At 39.9% G+C, this 21,216-nt stretch overlaps 1 protein-coding gene across 5 annotated transcripts in view; it reads left to right on the forward strand.

Annotated features, from left to right (window-relative positions):
• tns3 (tensin 3) overlaps window positions 1–21,216 on the forward strand; it is a 408,973-nt gene that overhangs the window by 150,934 nt on the left and 236,823 nt on the right. For all 5 annotated transcript variants that reach the window (XM_080209166.1, XM_080209150.1, XM_080209158.1 and 2 more), the window contains 2 exons: window positions 4,686–4,800; window positions 10,148–10,185. In XM_080209166.1, coding sequence (XP_080065292.1) covers window positions 4,686–4,800; window positions 10,148–10,185 — 153 coding nt within the window. The remainder of the gene's footprint in view (window positions 1–4,685; window positions 4,801–10,147; window positions 10,186–21,216) is intronic.

A 21,216-nucleotide genomic window follows, 5' to 3' on the forward strand; every position in this document is an offset into this window, starting at 1 on the left:
TGGGCTATTTTTCTATGCTGCAGCAAAAGGCATTTCCACTTCAAAGAATTATGTAAGCTGCATCCCATGGTTGGTTGGTTGGAAGAATCCTACATTGATTGACTCTTCATCCATGAAGGCAGTGTACTATTGTAGGATCAAAGAAAATATAGTTGAATGCATGAACTCCAGATATAATTTGTCAACTTATTTACAGCTTAAAGGCAACTTGCATATATGTTTTAATTCTTCTAAAAAACAAACACTTGCGCACGAGGGGGTTGTTTTACAGAGGTGCAGTGCCCAAGGTTCCCTTCCAGAACAGATAGGTGGCATAAAATGCAAGTTAAAACACCCTAAAAGTGCAAGTGATTTTGGCCTTGAATCTTGACTCCAGGTCCATGCTGTCACTGATCTGCGCTCTGTTTTATGTAACAAAATCCTGTGGATTTTGAAAACTCAATGGTTGTGGCATTCCTGCCATTCTGCCTGAGAATACATGGGAATATGTGAAATGAAGCAATGTGATGATGAACAGAATAAGCTTTTTGTAAAAGCAGCCGTGTTAAATTACCCTGCAAAGGGTTGGAATGTGAATAACAAAGAACAGACTTGGCTTTGTCACTTAACTTTGCAACATAAGTGATGGGGAGTACTGTAAATGTAATGGTTTTATGTCCATATATTCACATGCGAATGCAGTGCATGAGAACAGTTCCATTTTCTTTTGCATGAATTTACTCCAAAGACTCATGGACTGTGGGAATTTCAAGTGATAACTTATTAGGAACCTTATTTGTGTCTTGGCAGCATCTTAAAGGAGGCATTAACATTATCTTCAGTGCAGAATCCTTTGCTAACTTGCCTCAATTTCTCTCACACATTAATGATACATGCATGGGAGTTTTTCCTGTTCCCCCAGTTTGTACACTTTCACCAATACATCTATGTATTCGAAAAATCTTCCTGCTTAGCTAAACTGCATACTTTTTTTAATCATTGATTTTCCAAGGTTTTACCGAATCATTCACTGAATATGTAACTAAAATCTTAAGTGATCTTTGCATTTCTTCTCAATTTTGTAGCACATTGTCACCGTAGAAGTGTAGTCTGAATAAGAGGAGGGGGCAAAATATTTTATCCTAGTTTCCTCTCTTTACCTCAATCCAATCAAAGGTGGTGCCTGACAAATTAAACTAAGGATTGTCCTTCCGCGTGTGTGTGTGTGTGTGTGTGTGTGTGTGTGGTAATTGAGCATTTTTGATCATCACAGCTCTCCTTGACGCTGTTGTCCTTTTGCTATCTGCATACATTTTCTCAGCAAGGGTCACTGGTTTGCAAGGAGGAAGGAAAAACGCATTACTAATTTCTTTAATATAATTCAGGGACACAAACAAGTTAAAGCCACTGGCAATAGCCTTGGCTCAGGTCAACTAACCCCATAAAGATCAGAGACTAAATCTGGGATTGTTTGGATCTCTATGGCTCAGTAACATATTTCATTTACTCACTTAGACATCAGGATTAAAAAATCGGTCAAGTGCAAGTAAGCCAAAATAAATAAATGTGTAAAATTCTTGACGTTTCTGTCATATTCAATTATTCTCCGACTTTTCACTGTAAGTTAGCATATTAATGTGTTCTCTTGCCTGGGGTTAATTTAATTAAATGCAGATTTAGGGGAAATGGACATCCTAACCAAAGTGGGGTCTTAGAGATGCTACATCCTCTTTCTAAAACACTGCGTTCCTGTCTTAAGCCTTGCCATCATGGGAAACTGCTCCACCAGCCACTTTCCCACCAGAGCAGGCAAAATAAAAATCCAGATGGCCAGCCACTCTTAATAGGAGCTGCAGTTTTCATAATCCTTCAAATCGTCCAGTACAGATGTCTACTTCCTAATGACATTGCTGCTCTGTCTTTTATCTGAGAGGAACAAGAGACAGAGGAGCATTGAATATTAATAGTGGAGGCAGATAGATGTAGAGAATATCAGGCCAGAAGCGAGGAGAGGCAAGCTGCCTCATTAGCAGGTGTGCTTCAGAACATAAAGCATTAAATTATAAATAACCAGCAGGACAAGGTAAGGGCTCCTGGCCTTGCTTGGGTTGCCATTTGGTATAATTCAGTGTTTTCAGAATGCCGTCTGATGACTTTGTGCAGCTAAAAGAAAACATGGCCAAGAGTCAGGTTGGGAGAGCAAGTCCCAAACACCTTTTTATTCTTGTTGTTGGAGTTTAGGCTTTATTCCAACACTAGCTCTTGAGTTAATGGATAAATGGGAGTTTCCATAAGTGGTCTGAGTACTCTTTGTGTATCAACATTCCTCAACTCAGTTTAACAATGGATCTGAATTGTGATAAACCACTTAACTGGTTAATGTATGGAATACCTCTGACATTCTTCCATCACCTCCAAAGGCAGAAAATATGACAACAGCAAGCCAATATATTTATACCAAGGATGACTGAGTGGGAATTTAAACCCTTAACAAAAAATACACATTCCAAAAGACACAATAATGTTCTTCAATAAAATAATTTCCTTCAAAAAGCAGTAAAATCGGAATCTGTTTACAAGGGATTGATGGACTGTTTTCCAGTGAGCAATTGGGCTTTTGGGTGAACATGAAGGTTTGTTTCTTCTGTGGACTTGGAAGATGAGATATCAATAGGCTGAAGGATTAGAATTCAGCTATGGAGTTCAGGGCTATTACTAGAGCCAAAGTCTGCAGAATCTTGCAGTTGGTAGACAGTTTAAGAATGCTGGAAGACAAAGCAGTCATAACCCACGATCATGTCCAGTCACCATTATGTAGATTAATGAACAATTTATCTTTGTGCCAGAATCTCAAACACACTTTTTGGATGAGAGATAATTTACCTGGCAAAAATTTGCTTTCAATCTTGAATCATTTGGTCCTAATAGACAACTTCACTATCATGCTTTATTTTAAGCCTGTAAACCTCTCCATGGCTCCTCCATCTTCATATCTTGTAAAATATAAAGGAGCTCATGGAGATTTTTTCATCTCCAACATTTAGAAAAAACATTCACGATTTTTGACTGTTTCCCTTAGCCAAACTTCTTCCTCCTATTCTTGCCCTGAACTTGCCAATCTGTACCTTAACACTTCTCTGTGCTCTCTGTAAGCTTTGACCCCATTACTATTCAACTTCCCTTCTGCAAGACAATTTTAACTGATATCGCTCCCTCTCCCTGGACATGGCCTTTTCTCTATGCAAACTGTTGCCTGCGCAATACATCTTCCTAACTAACAACACCTCTGCCTTCATCCTCCCTTTCCTAGTCAAGGTTTCTGGAACACGTCTTGCCTTTTGGAATCCATCTTTAATTTAGTTGCAAGTCCCACTTCAATTGCTCCTGTCAGATTTATACCTCTTTCACTGTATAGTCTGGTTTTAATTAAAGTCATGAGTGACATCCTCTAACACTGATTGTGGTGCATTATCTCTTTTTGACCTCACTGCAGCTTTTGACATGGTTAATTGCATCCATCCTCCTCCATTGTCCAGATGTAGATTGAAGGAATCATTTTTCTTGGTTCGACTTCTAAACTTTTTAGTCATAGCCAAAGTGTGTCCAAGAATATTCTCTTTCTTCTTTCACCCTATTACCTCCAGGGTAATTCAAGAATCTATCATTGGCTTTCTATTAAGAGGCTGCACTAAGTCAGATGTGAGTTCAACTTCCACATGTAAATGCAAAAGACACCCCGTGACCACCTGTCTTTAATCCTTTCACAGTCAGACTCCTCCAGTATACTGTGTTAAATCAGATGCACCTTCCATCCATTGGGGAGACTAAGCCTTCAAAATTTAGCATGGCTGATGCACCTAACCAGTGCATATTTCAGACTGTGGCAGGAAACCGGGAGCACCTCCAGGAAACACACACACACACACACACACACACACACACACACAAAGAATGTGCAGACTCCGTACTGACAGTGGCCCAAGGTGGGAGTTGAATCCAGGTCCCTGGCGCTGTGAGACAGCAGTGCTAACCACTGTGCTGCCCACTTCCCTACTTGCACCATTCTCCATCCCTATAACTCCTCCCCAGTACTTAGTGGCATCAGTGTATCACTTTCCTCATCTATCACTGAACTTTCAAGGCTTCAATTTCCAGAATTCCCCTTCAAAACCTTCTGCCTCTCCACTAAATTGATCCCCAGTCTTTCCTAAAAACAACCTTTTTGTGCAATCTTTTGCAATCTTCTTTGTTACTTCAACTTTGAGTCAACATCCATTTTCCCAGTACTTCCATGATGTGTTTCAGAGCATTTTTCTTTGCTAAAGGTGCTTAATTAAGTGTAAGTTTGTTACTGAGAGACTGATAATATATGAAATAAAGACAGAATTTCCATTGTCGTCAAATGCATAAGCTGTTAACTTCTTCCTGTTTGCTATTGCTGTTATTTGAGATTTGTAATGTGGTTAGAGCTGAGAATTGTTATTCAGCTACATTGACAATGTTTTAGTTAAAAAGTAAAATGTGTTTATTAGTCACAAATAAGGCTTACATTAACACTGCAATGAAGTTATTGTGAACTACTGTGAAATAGTTGTGACCTATGATATACATTTTTTAATAAACATTTGTTTTAAAACTTTATGAAGTACAGTTCCTGTTTTCTCAATGTGTGCTGAAATAAAGCTTTCTAATATTTGGTGTTTCAGCCTGAAGAGTTAGTTTCCAGTTCCCATACATTCAAGAGTAAGACTTTCAAAAAGCCTAAAATCTGCAGCATCTGCAAACAACTCATCAGCAGCAATCAGGGTCTTTCATGCAGAGGTGAGTTCTCAAAATGCAATTTTAATTATTTGTAAAATGTTACAATTGTCTAGGCTTTTCAGTTTTAGTTTGATACAAACTTGTACCCTGTAAATCCATACTTGGAATCATACAGTGCAGAAGAGGCCCTTCAACCCAACAAGTTCACAACGACATGCATGTAACACCTGAACTCCCACCTAATCCCATTTACCAGGCCTTGACCCATAGTCTTGAATGTTATGATGTGCCAGGTGATCATCCACATACTTGTTAAAGGATGTGAGACAACCTGCCTCTACCACCCTCTCAGGCAATGCATCCAGACCATCACCTTCCTTTGGGTAAAAAAACATTTTCACCACATCCACTCCCCCACCTCCCCAAACCTCTTGCCCCTCACCTTGAACCTGTGTCCCCTTGTGATTGAGCCTTCAACTAATTTGTCCTTATCCAGTCTGTCCATGCCCCTTGTAATCATGCACATCTCAATCAGGTTGCCCCTCAGCCTTCTGTGCTCCAAAGAAAACAACCCAAGCCTATCCCACCTCTCTCCTGTTCCATCCCAGGCAGCATGCTGGCAAACCTCTTCTGCACTTCCTCCTATCACATCCCTCCTATAGTGTGGCAACAAGAACTGCACAGTACTCTAGTTGTGGCCTCACCAAAGTTCTACACAACTCCAACATAACTTACCTACTTTTGTAACCTATGCTTCAACTGATAAAGGCAAGTGTCCCATTTGCCCTTTGCACCACCCTGCTAACATCTTCAGAGATCTATGGACAAACACTCCAAGGTCTCTTTGTTCCACAGAACTTTCTAGTTTCATGCCATTCATTGAATACTTCCTTGTCAAATTACTCCTTCCAAAGTGTATCATCTCTCACTTTCAAGGTTAAATTCTATCTGCCACTTGTCCACCCATTTGACCGTTCATCCATATCTTCTTGCAGCCCAAGACACTCAGCCTCACTGCTAACCACCTAACCAATCTTTGTGTCATCTGCAAACTTTCTAATCCTACCCCCCACATTGTCATCTCTTTCGTTTACATAAATGACAAATAATAGGGGACCCAACATGGATCCCTGTGGAACGCCACTGAACACTGGCTTCCAGTCACTAAGGCAGCCTTCTGTCATCACCCTCTGTCTCTTACAACTGAGTCAATTTTTAATCCAGTTCATCAAATCACCCTATATCCCATGTGCATTTACCTTCATTACAAGTCTCCCATGTGGGACTTCGTCAAAGGCTTTGCTGAAATTCACCTAAACTACATCGACTACATTATCCTCATCTTCAGACCTGGTCACCACCTCAAAAATTTCAATCATATTTATTAGGCATGACTTTCCTCTGACGAAGCCATGCTGACTATCCCTGATCAACTCCCATGTAAGTGACAGCGAAGTGAGTAGTGGAACTAGGGTTCCAGCGAATATCTGATGCAGGACACTTTCATGCAGAATATTATACACGTTAGAAAGTAAGGTATAATCAATGATATTGAGCAACACAAGTGAAAAGTCTGTGCACAACATGAATAAAGCAGAAAACAAAATTAGCAAGTCAGGAAATTTGTATTGACCATAGTGAGCATGAATATAAACAAGGAGAAGGCACAGGGGTTTTATTTATCTGCATGTCCTTGGTTTATTTCCTTTTATCTTCATTCTGCTTACCTTTTGCTATCTGACTAACCAACTTTCTTTTCAAATTCCATTGTGTTTAGAGGTTCCTTTCCCCCTTTTCATTGTCTGCTTTTTTTTGTTTTGTCCTAAAACCCTTTAGTTTTGTATCAAATATGGGTGTTTGATGGGCAGCACAGCCATGTGGGTACATATGCTTTTCTGATGATGTGCAATGTAATTTATTCGTTCACTGATGTGCAGAATATTATTTTGAAGAAGTGATGCTGTTACGGGTGTGTGTAGATGTCGGTGATGTTCAAGGTGCTGACTACAGTGTGCTGAGCAGAAGAATGAATTTAATGTTTGAGTGACAGATACTTTGCGGTATCTTGCTGTCTGAGTGACCACTGGTCTCCTTAACATTACATAACTAATTCTTGATCCAGATGGTCAGTTACTGTTCAATTGACGAAATTCCCTATCAATTTCAATGTGCCAGTGCAGTCTTCAGATCCCTGAGGAACAGAGTGATCGAAGATGAGACCTCAAATCCAGTACTAAGCTCATGGTCTCAGAGCAGCCATGGCCCCTGCCCCCCTGTATGCATCAAAAACATGGACAATGTACAGCAGACACCTCAAATTCCTGGAGAAATTGCACCAATATTGCCTCTGCGAAATCCTGCAAATCCACTGGCAGGGTAAGTGTACCGATGTGAGAATCCTCTCCCAGGTCAATATCCCCAGCATCAAGGCACTGGCCATGCTCAACCGGTTGTGACGGGCGGGCCACATTGGCTGCATGCCCAACACAAAACTCCCGAAACAAGTGGTCTACTCTGAGCTCCACAGTGGCAAATGAACACTTGGAGGACAGAGGAAACACTACAAGGGTATTCTGAAAACTTCCCTAAGTAAATGCAACAGTCCCATTGACATAAGGGAATCACTTACCTTAACACAAACTGGAGAAGAAGCATCTACGCAGGTGCCAATCACCTCGAGTGTCATCGGGTAGAGCATACGGAGGCTAAGCATAAACCATGGAAAGAGAGCACAAAATCCAGAGCGTGCCATCCACTCATTTCATCAAATACCACCTTCCAAACCTGTGGCAGAGTCTGCGGCTGTAGTACTGGACTATTCAGCCACCGTCAAACCCACCTCCCCAGAGTGGAAGCAAGTCATCCTCAATCCTGAGGGACTACCAAAGAAGAAGAAAACTGTTCAGATAGTTTTTTTGGACAGGCTTGTATCTGCTCCTTGGTGCCACTTTTGACAGACTCACTGTTTCTTAGCCAAGAAAATGAACAGTCACTGCCTGCAATGAAGTAACGCCCAGGACTGCAGCCTGGTGCAAAATGAGGTCCTTGGTAAAATTTGCCATAACTAGAGTTCCCAACCTTTGACCTGGATTCCAAGAATGAAAGATTTAACTCCTGGGCACTGCTGCAAGCAACCTGAGAGGAACAAACATTTGGTCTGTTATTCTATCCTCACTCTCTTGAAAGATGACACAGGCTGCAGTGGTCAGACTGGTCATTGGCCAGCATGATGATGATGAGATCTGGAGTTAGCAATGGGTGCCAAGCATTTTTAATCCAGCTCTAGCTACAAATAGTGCTGAAATATGAATACAAGTAATATGGATACAAGTAAGAACTGAAGGACAACCGAAAATTGTGGACAGTATGATGGATCTGCAAGATAGTTACATTGGACCCGTGCTTACATAAATAAACTTCACTTGAGAGTGGACTGATCTAATATTGCACATCATCAAAAAGAATTTGTTTCTACTAAGCATCTTCTTCATAGCAATGCTAAATTTGCCTTTTAGCTTGTAGCTTCTTATCCCACTTGTAATTTAATTATTTCAAGTTTATCTTTCCATATGTTAACTATTAACTACTCTATTAGATGCCAGTTTTCAAAGCTGAGAAGTCCACTTTTTCTGTGCCATTTCTCCTCATTCAGGCGACAGGATCAGCCCTGTGGCTACTTGCAGCTGTTTCCCAGCACTTGACATTATTTGGAACTGAATACGGCACTGAATGTGTTGCCTAACCAGGATGTATTCAGCTTGATTGTAACTTGCATTTCACTATTTAGCTATAGAATACTTACTGCTATTGATTTTATTGTTGCAGCTTTAATACTTGAACATATTAAGTGTCAGTTCTATTGAGACTGCTAATTATCTTTGAACTTAATTTTGAGCTGTAAGTCTTGCCCCATTTTCTTCCAGTTTGCATCAAGTATCCAACTGTAAGTCATTATTATAAATAAAATGAATGTTGGCACACTTCCCCACCCCCACAAGTCCTGCTTTCAAACCTTCAGCCAATTTAATATCTGTACCCAAGATGTACCCTGAATTTGAGTTTGACTACTCAATCTACATGTGAAATTTTATCAGATAACTTTTGGATGTTGAGGTTTCCTTCAGTTCCAATGGCGTGTCGGACAAAATCTTTCCTTTCTAGATCCATGTTGCTGGCTCCTTGCTAAGTTATTACTGTATACGTAATCTTGCAGCTGATCATTGATTTATTAATTTGTACAAAAAATTGTACAGCTCAATGTAGACTTTTGCACTTCGGTAGGGATCTGCATTGCTTTTTGTCCAAGAGCAACTGCACGACTAACGCTCAGTTTTATATATTAACAGCATTGGCGAAGTTACTAATTACTTGTCAAGCCAGTAACATGATTACATCTTAATAGCCCACTGAATACTCAATAAATCCCAAAACATTCCATCACCATTGGACTGTGGAAATGAGTTGAAAGCATGTTCACCTCCAACATGGAAAGCCTCAGATTTATTCTTGTTTCTATTCTGTTAGCATGACTTCATCTTGGTGGCTGCCATTTTCTTTTCCTTGAGATTACATTGTTGTAACCTACAAGTTGCAACTTTTAAAGGAGCAAGTGTAAGAGCAGAAACCAGGAGAAATCAAAGTGGGGCATGATTGCTGTAATTTGATGAGTTTTCAAAATTTACTCATTCTTTTCTTCCAATTATTGCTCTGTGAAAAGATCATTTTTTTTCTCATTTCTCTCTGATTTTTGTTTGAGGTAATGACTGATGTTATTGTGGATACTGAATGATACACGGGGACATTCTTAGTGATGAACAATTGTGACATACTCATTGGGCAACTAGTTGATCTATCTGTAGTTTATTATAAACTTGGTTTTGCCATCAATAAGAAATGGAACAACTTAGCCACTCCGTGTAACTAATAGAAAAATGTTTGAAAAGTAAAAGCTGGTAAAAATAACATGCTATAACACTAATGGCTTTATCCAGATGATTATGTCTTTTATACAAATGTGACCCAATGACTTTGCTGAATTAGTTGCTACCTTTGGAGATTATTAACTATACAGTATGCTTAGTTGTTACAGTTCATATGCTTTTACGTCCACCCAGCTCTATTATATCAGGCTTGAAGCAAATTATTTGAAGGTGTCATGATATATCATTGCATGGAATGTAAAATGACTGAATATGAGAAATGTATTATACTTTGTGGAATCTCCCACCAACTCAATCAGAGGTGGGGGTGGGAGGGGTGGTGAGAAGGAGCACTGTGTGGTTGAAATTGACCCAGAAACAGCCCCAGTAGCTCTTTTGGAACTGAATTTGGGAAAGAAGTTTATATTTAAAAGAAGACGCTTTTACTATCAATGACTGTATTCTAATTTCTTATCTTTTCTTTCCAGTTTGCAAATATGCGTGTCACAAGAAATGTGAGTCAAAGGTAAGTAAGAACAAAAGTAGATTATTTCATTTGTAATTCGTTGCAAAGCAAATAAGTTAATCTGTGAAAAAATTGATATGTTTCTTTCATTCTATGCAGGAAGAAAGGAAAGCACTTTGATTTTATACTTTGGGATCTTGGTATCTCTCAGAGCACTTCACCACTAACATGTGTATTCACTATTGTAACTTGGGAACCACATCAGCTAATTTGTGCACAGAAATGTCCCACAAATAGCAATGAAATAAAGTACCAGATAATTTTGTTTTAGTTATGATGATAGAGGGATAACTATACCAGAGTAAACTGCTTCACAATAATGACATGGGATTATTTCCATCTGCCTGAGTATGTAACTGGGCCCTTGGTTTTACATCTCATCTGAAAGACTACACGCTCCTTCATTGCTGCCCTGAAGTGGCAGTCTGATCACGTATTCAGGTCTCTGGAGTGAAACTTAAACCCACACTCTTCTAACTCAAAGGGTGAGAATGCTGCTCCTTGGCTCTCAGCCCTGACATGCTATGCAGTACTTTTTAATATTTGAGTGAGGTAGGCACAAGACGTCTAGACTCGCTGGTAAAGTCGTTCTCACGAGCTTTTTTTTGTCAAGAAATGGATTGAATGACATATGATCATTTGTTTGATTGAGAATCTGAACATTTTGATAAGCAGAATTGATTTGTCCACCAAGTTATTTCACCTTGCAGAAATTTGCACTGCCAAGCTGTTGATCTTTGTGGGAAAGCACAGACAGAATGGGAAAATATCTGACTATAGAATAAACTGAAGGAAGACTCATTCCTATATTCCTAATATGTGCTACCTTGCAACTGACTAAGAGCAACATTGGTGAAGACCTTGGAGCAGGTCTTCGGGCTAGTCCCTCTACACGTTTACAGGCAATAGTACATGAGACGTCATGGAATGAGCAGTAAATGATCCATGAAGTATTATCCTTTCCTAAAAACATACAATAAAAGGACAAAATATATTTATTTATATATTTATTTGTACTTGATCAAACCTTTGAATATGCAATCTCACAGATTGCATACATGAACTGAAGTTTGACCTTTCACAATGCTCAGACATGTGGAATTTGCTTGTACTTTGTTAATGACTTTTCCTAAGAAAAATCTACCTGGGGTGTTTTGAAGGAATGAACATTATGTGAACTCTACTGTGACTGTTTAAAAAAAATTCACATTACATACAGAATGTGGAATTTATGCACTCAACCTCCACATTAATTGGTGATTTGTTTCGTATAAAAAAGGCTGATCTGCATAACAATTGACTGAAGAGAGGCTAATACTATACTTTGGAAATTTAAAACTATATCAGTGAAAACCAGGTGAAACTGGAACAAGCCTTATGAATAATGGCTTAAAAGCCCCCGTGAACTCACTCCACAAGTTTGGCCATCTGTTTCTGTAATGTTTGTTCATAACAAGTAAAGACTCTACTCAACCAACTCATGCTAATAAAAGCAAAAATAAAACATCTGCTGTAAAATATGATTTTCTAACTGCTGAACAATCCGGAGTGTGATAATAACTGCACTAAAAACAATTTCAGATAATTAGTTGAGCTCGTAGCATGGCTCAATTCACGCTTTCTACTTGCATTCATATGGGACCTGTTATCTGCAAACAAAGAAACATGTTAAAGCCTTGCTCATTTTCCAATTACCTGGGAGTTGGGAAGCCGAAAGTTCTCTGTTGCTTGCTCCATGGCAATGCCTCGGCCAGTCAGAGTCAACTTTGCAACCAATTAATACCTGTTTTTTCAGGCAGTAGAAATTGTTGTGATCATTTGAAATTTGGTATTCTTGTATTTTTCCTGATGAGTGCAAGACAAAAATTTTGATTTGTCTCTTTTTAGTAGCATACATACTAATTATGATCAAGAAACAATTTAACATAATATCCTTGCTTTTATGTTCTGTGACCCAATTAATAATTCCTGGGATACTTTATTAATCACTCTCTCACTCTTTCCTGCCACCTTCAGTGATATTTGCATCCAGATCCCTCTGCTTCTGCACCCACTTTAGACTTGCACCCTTTATTTAATATTGTCTCTCTGTCTTCTTCCCATTAAAATGAATCACTTCACACATTTCTGCATGGAATTTCATCTATCATCTGCCAACCTATTCCACCAAACTGTCTGATCTTTGGAAACTCTGCATTATCCATATTATCCATGAATTTTGAAATTCTGCCCTGTATCCCGAGGTCTGTCTTATTAATATACATCAGGAGGAGCAAGGATCCCAACATTGACTCCTCGGGCACTTCACTACGTACCTGCATCCATTCTATAAAACATCCATTAATCATTCCTCTCAGTTTCGTGTCACCGAACCAATTTTGTATCCATGCTAGTTAATATTGATCGAGAAAATAGAAAAAGTATGCAGGTAGTTAAGCAATGGCAGACATTTTTTTTAAAAATGTGGAATTCTCAGCGAAAATACATTTCATAATGGAACAAAAGTACAAACTTTGAAAAGGTTGTGGCTGGTATTACAATAAACAGAGGCTTATAATATTATGAGGAATAGTGGTAAGCTTAAGGATTGGGAAAGTTTCAGAAAGTAGCAAAGTCCATCCAAAAATTGATGAGGAACGAAGTAGAATTAGTATAAGCTAACCCGGAATATAAAAACTGAAAATAAGATCATCTACAGTTATGCTGAAAGGGTGAGAGTAGCAATAATAAATTTTATTTCTCTAGAGGCTAAGACAGGAGAAATTTGTCAGTGTTAGACAAATGTTTTGTGTCTGTCTTCACAGTAAAGTACACGAAAAGTAGTGGAGAATCAAGGGGCGAATGAGAATCAGGAGCTTAAAAATTATTAACATCAGTAGAGGCAAAAGAGCAAGAGGAACTAATTCAAAGCCCACAATCCCCTAGCCTACAATCTAAGATTCTGGAAGAGTGGCATTTATTGGATGCTGCAGATATGATTTTCCAAAATTCCTTGAATTCTAGAATGTTCCTTCTATATTGTACCACAGTGGTTTAAGGGAGGCTTCTGAGGGATAATTAAAGATGGGAGATAACTGCTGGGTTTGATGATGACACATCCAAGATTTAAAATGAGTCAGCAATAAGGTGGAAAATGGAGTTTGAGAGGGAGAATAAAAATATACATAATAGAAATATGTAAATTGTGAGAAATTATTAAATGTTGCCATTCATACAAGGAACATAGACCATAAAACATTTAAAGTCCATTATTAACGATGAGATTGTGGAGTATTTGGAAGTGCATGATAGAATAGGACTGAGTCAGCACGGCTTCATCAAGGTGGGGGGTTATGTCTGACAAATCTGTTCAGAGTACTTTGAGGAGGTAACAAGAAAGTTAAAGGATAACAAGTGGACATGATTTATTTAAATTTCCAAAAGGCCTTTGACAAGGTGCCACATAGGAGACTGTTAAATAAGTTAAATGCCTGTAAGAGGATTGGCTGACTGGCAGAAGGTAGGGATAAAGGGGTCTTTTTCAAGATGGCAGCAGGTGAATAGTGGTGTGCCTCATGGGTCGGTGCTGGGACCATAATGTTTCACAATACACATTAATGATTTGGAAGAAGGAACTGAAGGCACTGTTGCTAAGTTTGCAGATGATATGAAGGTATGTAGAGGGACACCATAGTATTGAGGAAGCAGGGGGGCTGTGGAAGGACTTGGACAGGTTGGGAGAGTAAGCAAAGAAGTGGCAGATGGAATACAGTGTTGAAAAGTGTGAATGTCATGCACTTTGCAAGGACGAATGGAGGCATAGGCTATTTTTTAAATGGGGAAATGCTTAGAAAATCAGAAGCACAAAGGGACTTGGGAGTTAATGTGCAGTTCAGTTGGCAGTTAGGAAGGCAAATCCAATGTTAACATTCATGTCAAGAGGTCCAGAATGCAAAAGCAGGGATGTACTTCTGAAGCTGTATAAGGCTCTGGTCAGACCCCATTTGGAGTATTGTGAGCAGTTTTGGGCCCCATATCTAAGGAAGGATGTAATGGCCTTGGAAAGGGTCCAGAGGAAGTTCACAGAAATGATCCCTGGAATGAAGAGTTTGTCATATGAGGACTCTGGGTCAGCACTCATTGGAGTTTAGAAGGATGGGGGGGAGGTGGGGGAAGTGGGTATCTTGTTGAAACGTACAGGATACTAGGATACTGTGAGGCCTGGATGGAGTGGATGAGGAGAGGAGTTTCCGCTAGTAGGAAAATCTAGAACCAGAGGGCACAACCTCAGGCTAAACGGGCAATCCTTCAAAACAGAGATGAGGAGGTAATTCTTTAAAACATAGAACATTACAGCGCAATACAGGCCCTTTGGCCCTCGATGTTGCGCTGACCAGTGGAACCAATCTAATGACCCTCTAACCTAAACTATTCCAATGTTATCCATATGCCTATCCACTGACCATTTGAATGCCCTTAAAGTTGGCGAGTCCACAACTGCTGCAGGCAGGGCATTCCACGACCTTACTACCTTCTGAGTAAAGAACCTACCTCTGACATCTGTCCTATAATTACCACCCCTTAATTTAAAGCTATGTCCCCTTATGTTCAGCCAGAGAATGGTGAATCTGTGGAACTTTTTGCCATAGAAGGCTCCGGAGGCTAGATCATTGAGTGTCTTTAAGACAGAGATAGATAGGTTCTTGATTAATAAGCGGATCTGGAATTAAAGGAAAATGGGGATGAGAAAAAAACCAGCGTTGATTGGATGGTGGAGCAGACTCGATGGGCCGAGTGGCCTAATTCTGCTTCCACGTCTTACGGGCTTATAGGAAGTTTCTGTGCAACTGCAGCAAGCTGGAAGGAAGACAGATGATGTGTAGACTTTTATAGCAAATATTAGGGGGATACTATAGTAAGGAGCAAAAACAGAAAATGCTGGAAAATCTCAGCAGGTCTAACAGCATCTGTGGAGAGAGAATAGTCAATGTTTCGAATCTGGATGTTCCTTTGTCAGACCCTGCAAGCATCTGCAGTGTTATGATTTCTCCCTACAATAAGAAGACATTGCTACAGTTGTGCAGGGCTTTGTTGAGATTTTGGCGTGCTGTGCTCAGTTTTGATCTCCTTATCATAAAATCATAGAAACCCTACAGTACAGAAAGAGGTCATTCAGCCCAGCAAGTCTGCTCTGACCACAGTCTCATCCAGGCCCAACTCCCATTTCCCCATATATTTACCCACTAATCCCTCTAACCTATGCATCTCAGGACACGAAGGGCTATTTTTAGCATGGCCAGTCAACCTAACCTGCACATCTTTGGACTGTGGGAAGAAACCGGAGCACCCAGAGGAAACCCACGCAGACAAGAGGAGAATGTGCAAACTCCACACAGACAGTGACCCAAGCCAGGAATCGAATCCAGGCCCCTGGAGCTGTGAAGAGCAGTGCTAACCACTGTGCTACCGTACCGCCCTCAGGGATGACATACTAGCTTTGGAGATGGTGCAGCAGTAGCTCACATAATTCACCTCTGGGGTGAGACGGTTGTTCTAAGTTGAAAAACTGAGTAAACTCAGTCTATAATCTCTAGTGTTTAGAAAAAAAGAGAGATGATCTTATTGGACTATCTAAGATTCTGAGGGGATTGATGGAGTCGACGCTGAGGGGCTGTTTCATCTGGTTTTAAATTCTAGAACTTGGGCATCATCTCAGGCTAAGTGTTGGTCATTTTAAAATTTAACCTTTGGAATTCTCCACCCCAGATGGCTGTAGATGCTCTGTCATTGAGTATATCTAAGGCTGACAGAGAGTTTTAGACTCTAGAGGAATTATGGGATATAAGGAGTGAACAGGAAAGTACGGCAGGCTTAAGGGTCTGTATGGCTTACCCCGCTCCTACTTCATATGCTATGCTGCATGTGGGTGTGGGCTGCTACATTATCTGAATTGAGAATGGAATTAAATATCATAATGTTGTTCATGTGATTGGCTGAAGTCATACTTAGCACAAAGAGAGTTGGGCCAATGTACTACCCCTTATTCCAACTGACCCATTTAGTGTCCCTTATTTGACTGGAGCTTCTTGAGGCCACACTAGGTCAAATTCCACCTGAGGTCAAGGCAGTCTTCTCTTGTTTTGTGTCTCTCACTCTCTCTCCCTCCTCTCTCCCCTCTCCCCCCATCTCTCTCCCTCTCGCGCTCGCCCCCTCTCACGCCCTCTGCCCCTGGCACCATCCGCCCCCAGCGCTGGCGCCCACTCTTCAGATGTTGTTTCCCCCTTTCTTTTGAATCTGTTATCATTAACTCTCTTGAAAAAAATTTCTTGATCCCACCATTGTTGCAAGCTATTGTCACATCTTCAGCCTCCCTTTGCAATCCAAAGTACTTGAACTTGTTGTTGCCTCTGAAATTCATCCCCTTTTTTTGCAGAATTCCATGTTTGAATTCCAATCAGATTTCGAGCCCTTGCCATAGGGAACAGCTCTTTTTGGAAGTCACAGATGACATTCTGTGTTACTTTTGTTATGGCCACCGCAAATGTTAATGACTGAACGAACTAAATCCCAGAGGAAAACTCTTTTTGTATTCTGAAAATGAGAAGAAAGAAAATACAGGATTAGCAAGAAATCCCGTAATACTTTTGGAATATTAAAATTAAAAGTAAAAGGTTTAGAAACAAGAAGAAAAGAAAATTTAAAGTGACAACAGTTAAAATTAGTTTAACAAAACATTTCCCCAAAAGACTCTGTATTTGGTCAGAACCACAAATAAACAATCTTCTATAAAAATCCAGTATATTACCCAAAGCAACGTTACTGTTGCTTTGTTGAGGTATACTATGCAACCTCTCACTTCTACTCTGCTGTGGACATCCAAGGAATCTGCAGAACAAGGCAACTTTTTGCAGCCCAAGATTTTTCTGGCTTATTTAAATATATGAAAAGGAAGAGAGAGGTCAAAGTGAATATAGGCTCCTTAGAAAATGAATCTGGGGAGAGATTATGGGGAAGAAGGAAATGGCACACTAGTTAAACAGATATTTTGCACCACTCTTTCTGGTGAAGATGCTTTGAACATCCCATTAATACTAAAGGATGCAGATGAGGAATTAAGTTCCATCACTGGAGAAGTAGTGTTAGATATATTAATGGGGTTAAAAGTAGATAAATCCCCTGGCCCTAATGGTTTGCATCCTTGGATTTTAAAAGAAATAGCTGCAGAGATAGTGGATGAATCAGTTGTAATTTTCCAAAAATTCCTAGATTCTAGAGCAGTACTGGAGGATTAGAAAACTGCCAATGTGACACCCCGACTCAAAAAGGAAGGGAGGCCAAAAGCAGATAACTATAGGCTGATTAGGCTAACAGCTATAGTTGGAAAAATGTTGGAATCAATTACTACAGAAGTAATTGAGCACATTTGGGAAATCATAATTTAATCAATCTGTGTCAGCATGGCTTCATGAAAGGGAAATAGCGTCTGACTAATTTAAGAGTGGAGAGAGGAGAACCAGTAGATGTGTTGTATTTGGACTTCCGGAAGACAAGGTACTCCACAAAAGGTTAAATCATAAGATAAGAGCCCATGGTATTGGAGGTATTATGTTGGCGTGGATAGAAAATTGGCTCATGGGCAGGAAGCAATGGTAGGGGGGGAGGTGTGGAAATAAGGGGTTCTTTTTCAGGTTGGCAACCTGTAACCAGTTGGATTCCAAAGGGATCAATGCTCGGACTGCAACTATTAATATATTATTAATAACTTGGAGAAAGGAAGTGAATGTGTTCTAGTCAGATTTGCAAACAGCACAAATTGGTTGGAATGGCAGGTTGTGCGAGGGATATAAACAGTTTACAAAGAGATATTGATAGTTTAAATAAGTGGGCAAAAAGTTGGCAAATGGAATGCAGTGTAGGAAATTTTCACTTTGTTTATTTTGGAAGGGAGAACAAAAGAATAGAACATTATTTAAATGGTGAAAAGCTGCAGTAAGCGGCAACATAAAGGGACTTGGGGGTACTTGCGCACGAAAAGCAGAAAGCTAGCACACTGGTGCAGCAGGTTATCAGGAAGGCTAATGGAATGTTGGACCTTATTTCAAGAGGGTTTCAGTTTAAGAATAGTGAAGTCTTACTACAGCTATACAAGGTACTGGTGAGACCACATCTGGAGCACTGTGAGCAGTTTTGGTCTCCTTAATTAAGGAAATATATTATTTCATTCGAGGCTGTTCAAAGAAGATCCCTAGGATGGAGGGATTGTCTTATGTGGAAAGGTTAAACAGGTTGGAATTCTACTCATTAGAATTTAGAAGAATGAGAGATGATTTCATTGAAATATATAGAATTCTTAAAGGTCCTGTCAGGGTAAATGTTGGAAGGATGTTTCTCCTTATGTGAGACCAGGGAGATCAGGGAGCATTACCTCAGACTAAAGGGGCACCAAATTAAGATGAGTAGATCTAGAGATTGAGAGTCTTTGGAACTCCTTGCCACAGAGAGCTGTGGGGGCAGAGTCATTGTGTATATTGTATACTGAGATAGATTTTTCATCAGTAAGAAAATCAAGGGCTACAGGGAAAAGGCAGGTAGGTGGACATGAGCAACGTTGGATCCGCCATCAACCTTTTGAATGGCAGAGAAAGTTTGAGGGACCAAACGGCCCACTCCGTTTCTCCTTCTGATTCTCTAACGGACTGGAGAACTGGTTCACGCTGCACCTTCTCCCAGCTCAGAGCTGTTTCTCGGAGATCTTCCTTACATAGCCAACACCTAATCAATTCACCATCTCACCTAATACCTTTTTTCCCTTTCATCTATGATCCTATTGTCCTCAGCATGCCTCTTACATGCAGTTTTGGTCTCCTTTTCTGAGGAAGGATATCCTTGCTATTGAGAGAGTACTGTGGCACAGTGCTTAGCACCGCTGCCTCACAGCATCATGGATGCGGGTTTGATTCCTGCTTGGGTCACTGTTTGTGTGGAGTTTGCACATTCTCCCCGTGTCTGCGTGGGTTTTCTCTGGGTGCACCGGTTCCCCCCCACAGTCCAAAGATGTGCACGTTAGTGGATTGGCCATGCTAGATTCTCCCTCTGTGTACCTGAACAGGTGCCGGAGTGTGGCAACTAGGGGATTTTCACAGTAACTTCTTTGCAGTGTTAATGTAAGTTTACTTGTGACTAATGAATAAACTTTAGAAAAAACTTTTCCAAAATATAAAATCCTATGCCCTAATGACTATTCCTATTGACCTTATGGGTCAAATAAAATTTAATAACTTCCCCTCATTTACTTATGAAACCTTTGTTAGTTTCTTACTTCTCTTTCACATTTAACAGTTGGGAGAAAAAGGGCCCCTATGTATCTGCTAATGTAAATTTCTAATCCTAGCCCATTTACTTATAAAACCACTTGAAAGTAGTCATATATTTTGCACTTTCACTTATTTCCTGAAGCAAAAATGATCTCTCTCCCTGGCAACTGTCTGTGAGATTAAATCAGAGTATTAGCAGCCTTGGTGTCATACTTGATCTTAAGATGAATTTCTGACCACGTAGCCATACTGCCATGAAGACCACCTACTTCCACCTCCATAATCTCCATAACATGCCAGATTCCACTGCTGCCTTATCTCATTTGTTACTGAAACCAACATTCACAACTTGTTGCCTCAGACCTGACTATTCCAAGGTGCTCGTTGGCTGGCTCCCATGTCCTCACCATCTGAATTTGAAATCATCCAAAACTGTGCTGACTGTGTCCTTAATCACACAAAATCAAAACACTGATCACCCCTGTGCTTGTTGATCTATATTTGTTCCCAGTAAGCAACACCTTGATTTTGACATTTTCATCCTTGTTTTGAAACCCTTTTCTGAGCTTGTCTCTCCTTACTGCTGTTGCCTCCTTCAGTCCCTCAACCCTCCATGATGGCCACCTTCCATCAATTCTAGCCTCCTGACCATCCCCAATTTTAATTAGTCTACCAATGGTTGCCATGCCTCCAGCTACCTTGACCCTGGGCCCTGGAATATCCTCCCCAAGTCTCTCAACTCTCTACCACACTTTCTTTCTTTTAAGATTCTTCAACCTTTTGGCCATCTGCCCTAATATTTCTTTATGTGGCTTGGGATCTAATTTTGATTTTGTCAGGCTCCTGTGAAGTGCTTTGCAAGACACGAGCCTGAAAAGAAAACTTGTTAAGGAATGCTTATATTAAAAGTACTGAAAAATGATAAACAGCAAGTTTTGGACACTTTTGCTTTCATGTTTGCTTTCTTTTTGTACAAAAGTATATCTGAACAGGTGATAAATTTGTATTCCTTAAACAAAAGGTGACCTAGAAATTTGATCCGATATCAGAAAGAGCTATTTCACTAGTATCATCAGCAAGCAAGGCAAAGAATGCCAGCACTTTGGATAAGAAGGAGATTAAACAATTCTGTTCACAAGTACTCATGAGTTCCCACAATCCGACACCATTATTATTGAAGGTAAATAGAAAAAAAGTCTACCCTGGGGATTGAAACCATTTCACTGAAAGAGGCAAGAGCACATTATGAAGTTTATGATAGTTTAACATGGCAGTGGTGATCTTGGTAGGTTTGCACAAAGGTGCTACAGAACAAATTTTGTCTACTGCGGAAATTGGATTTGCAGACTTAAATTCATATGCACCAGATGGCTGAAGATCAGGGACCAGATAAAAGCAAGAATGGTAATTCGCTTTTCAGACATTTCGAGCTTTGGAAAGCCTGCTTTACCAATATATTTTATCAGTCAATTTATGTTTGGAATTTCAATAAAAATATTGCGGTTTGCAGAAGTATTTGAATTATTTTGGTGTGTATGGTTAGTCATGATCTTTATGATTAATGGGAGAAGTGACGAATAAATACAGATTTTTTTATTTCATCTGGAATTTAGTGTAGTTGAACGTGAATAATTTTAATGGAGAATGAAAAGTAGTTTTGATTTGAATTTCTTTCTTGAAGTTGTTTGTGAAACAGCTAAATCCAGTGTTCGAAGTTTCCCTGCCATGAGAAATGGCA

Source organism: Carcharhinus amblyrhynchos, chromosome 2, assembly GCF_965287045.1.
Source record: "Carcharhinus amblyrhynchos chromosome 2, sCarAmb.v2.hapA, whole genome shotgun sequence".
Classification (NCBI taxonomy): Eukaryota; Metazoa; Chordata; class Chondrichthyes; order Carcharhiniformes; family Carcharhinidae; genus Carcharhinus; species Carcharhinus amblyrhynchos.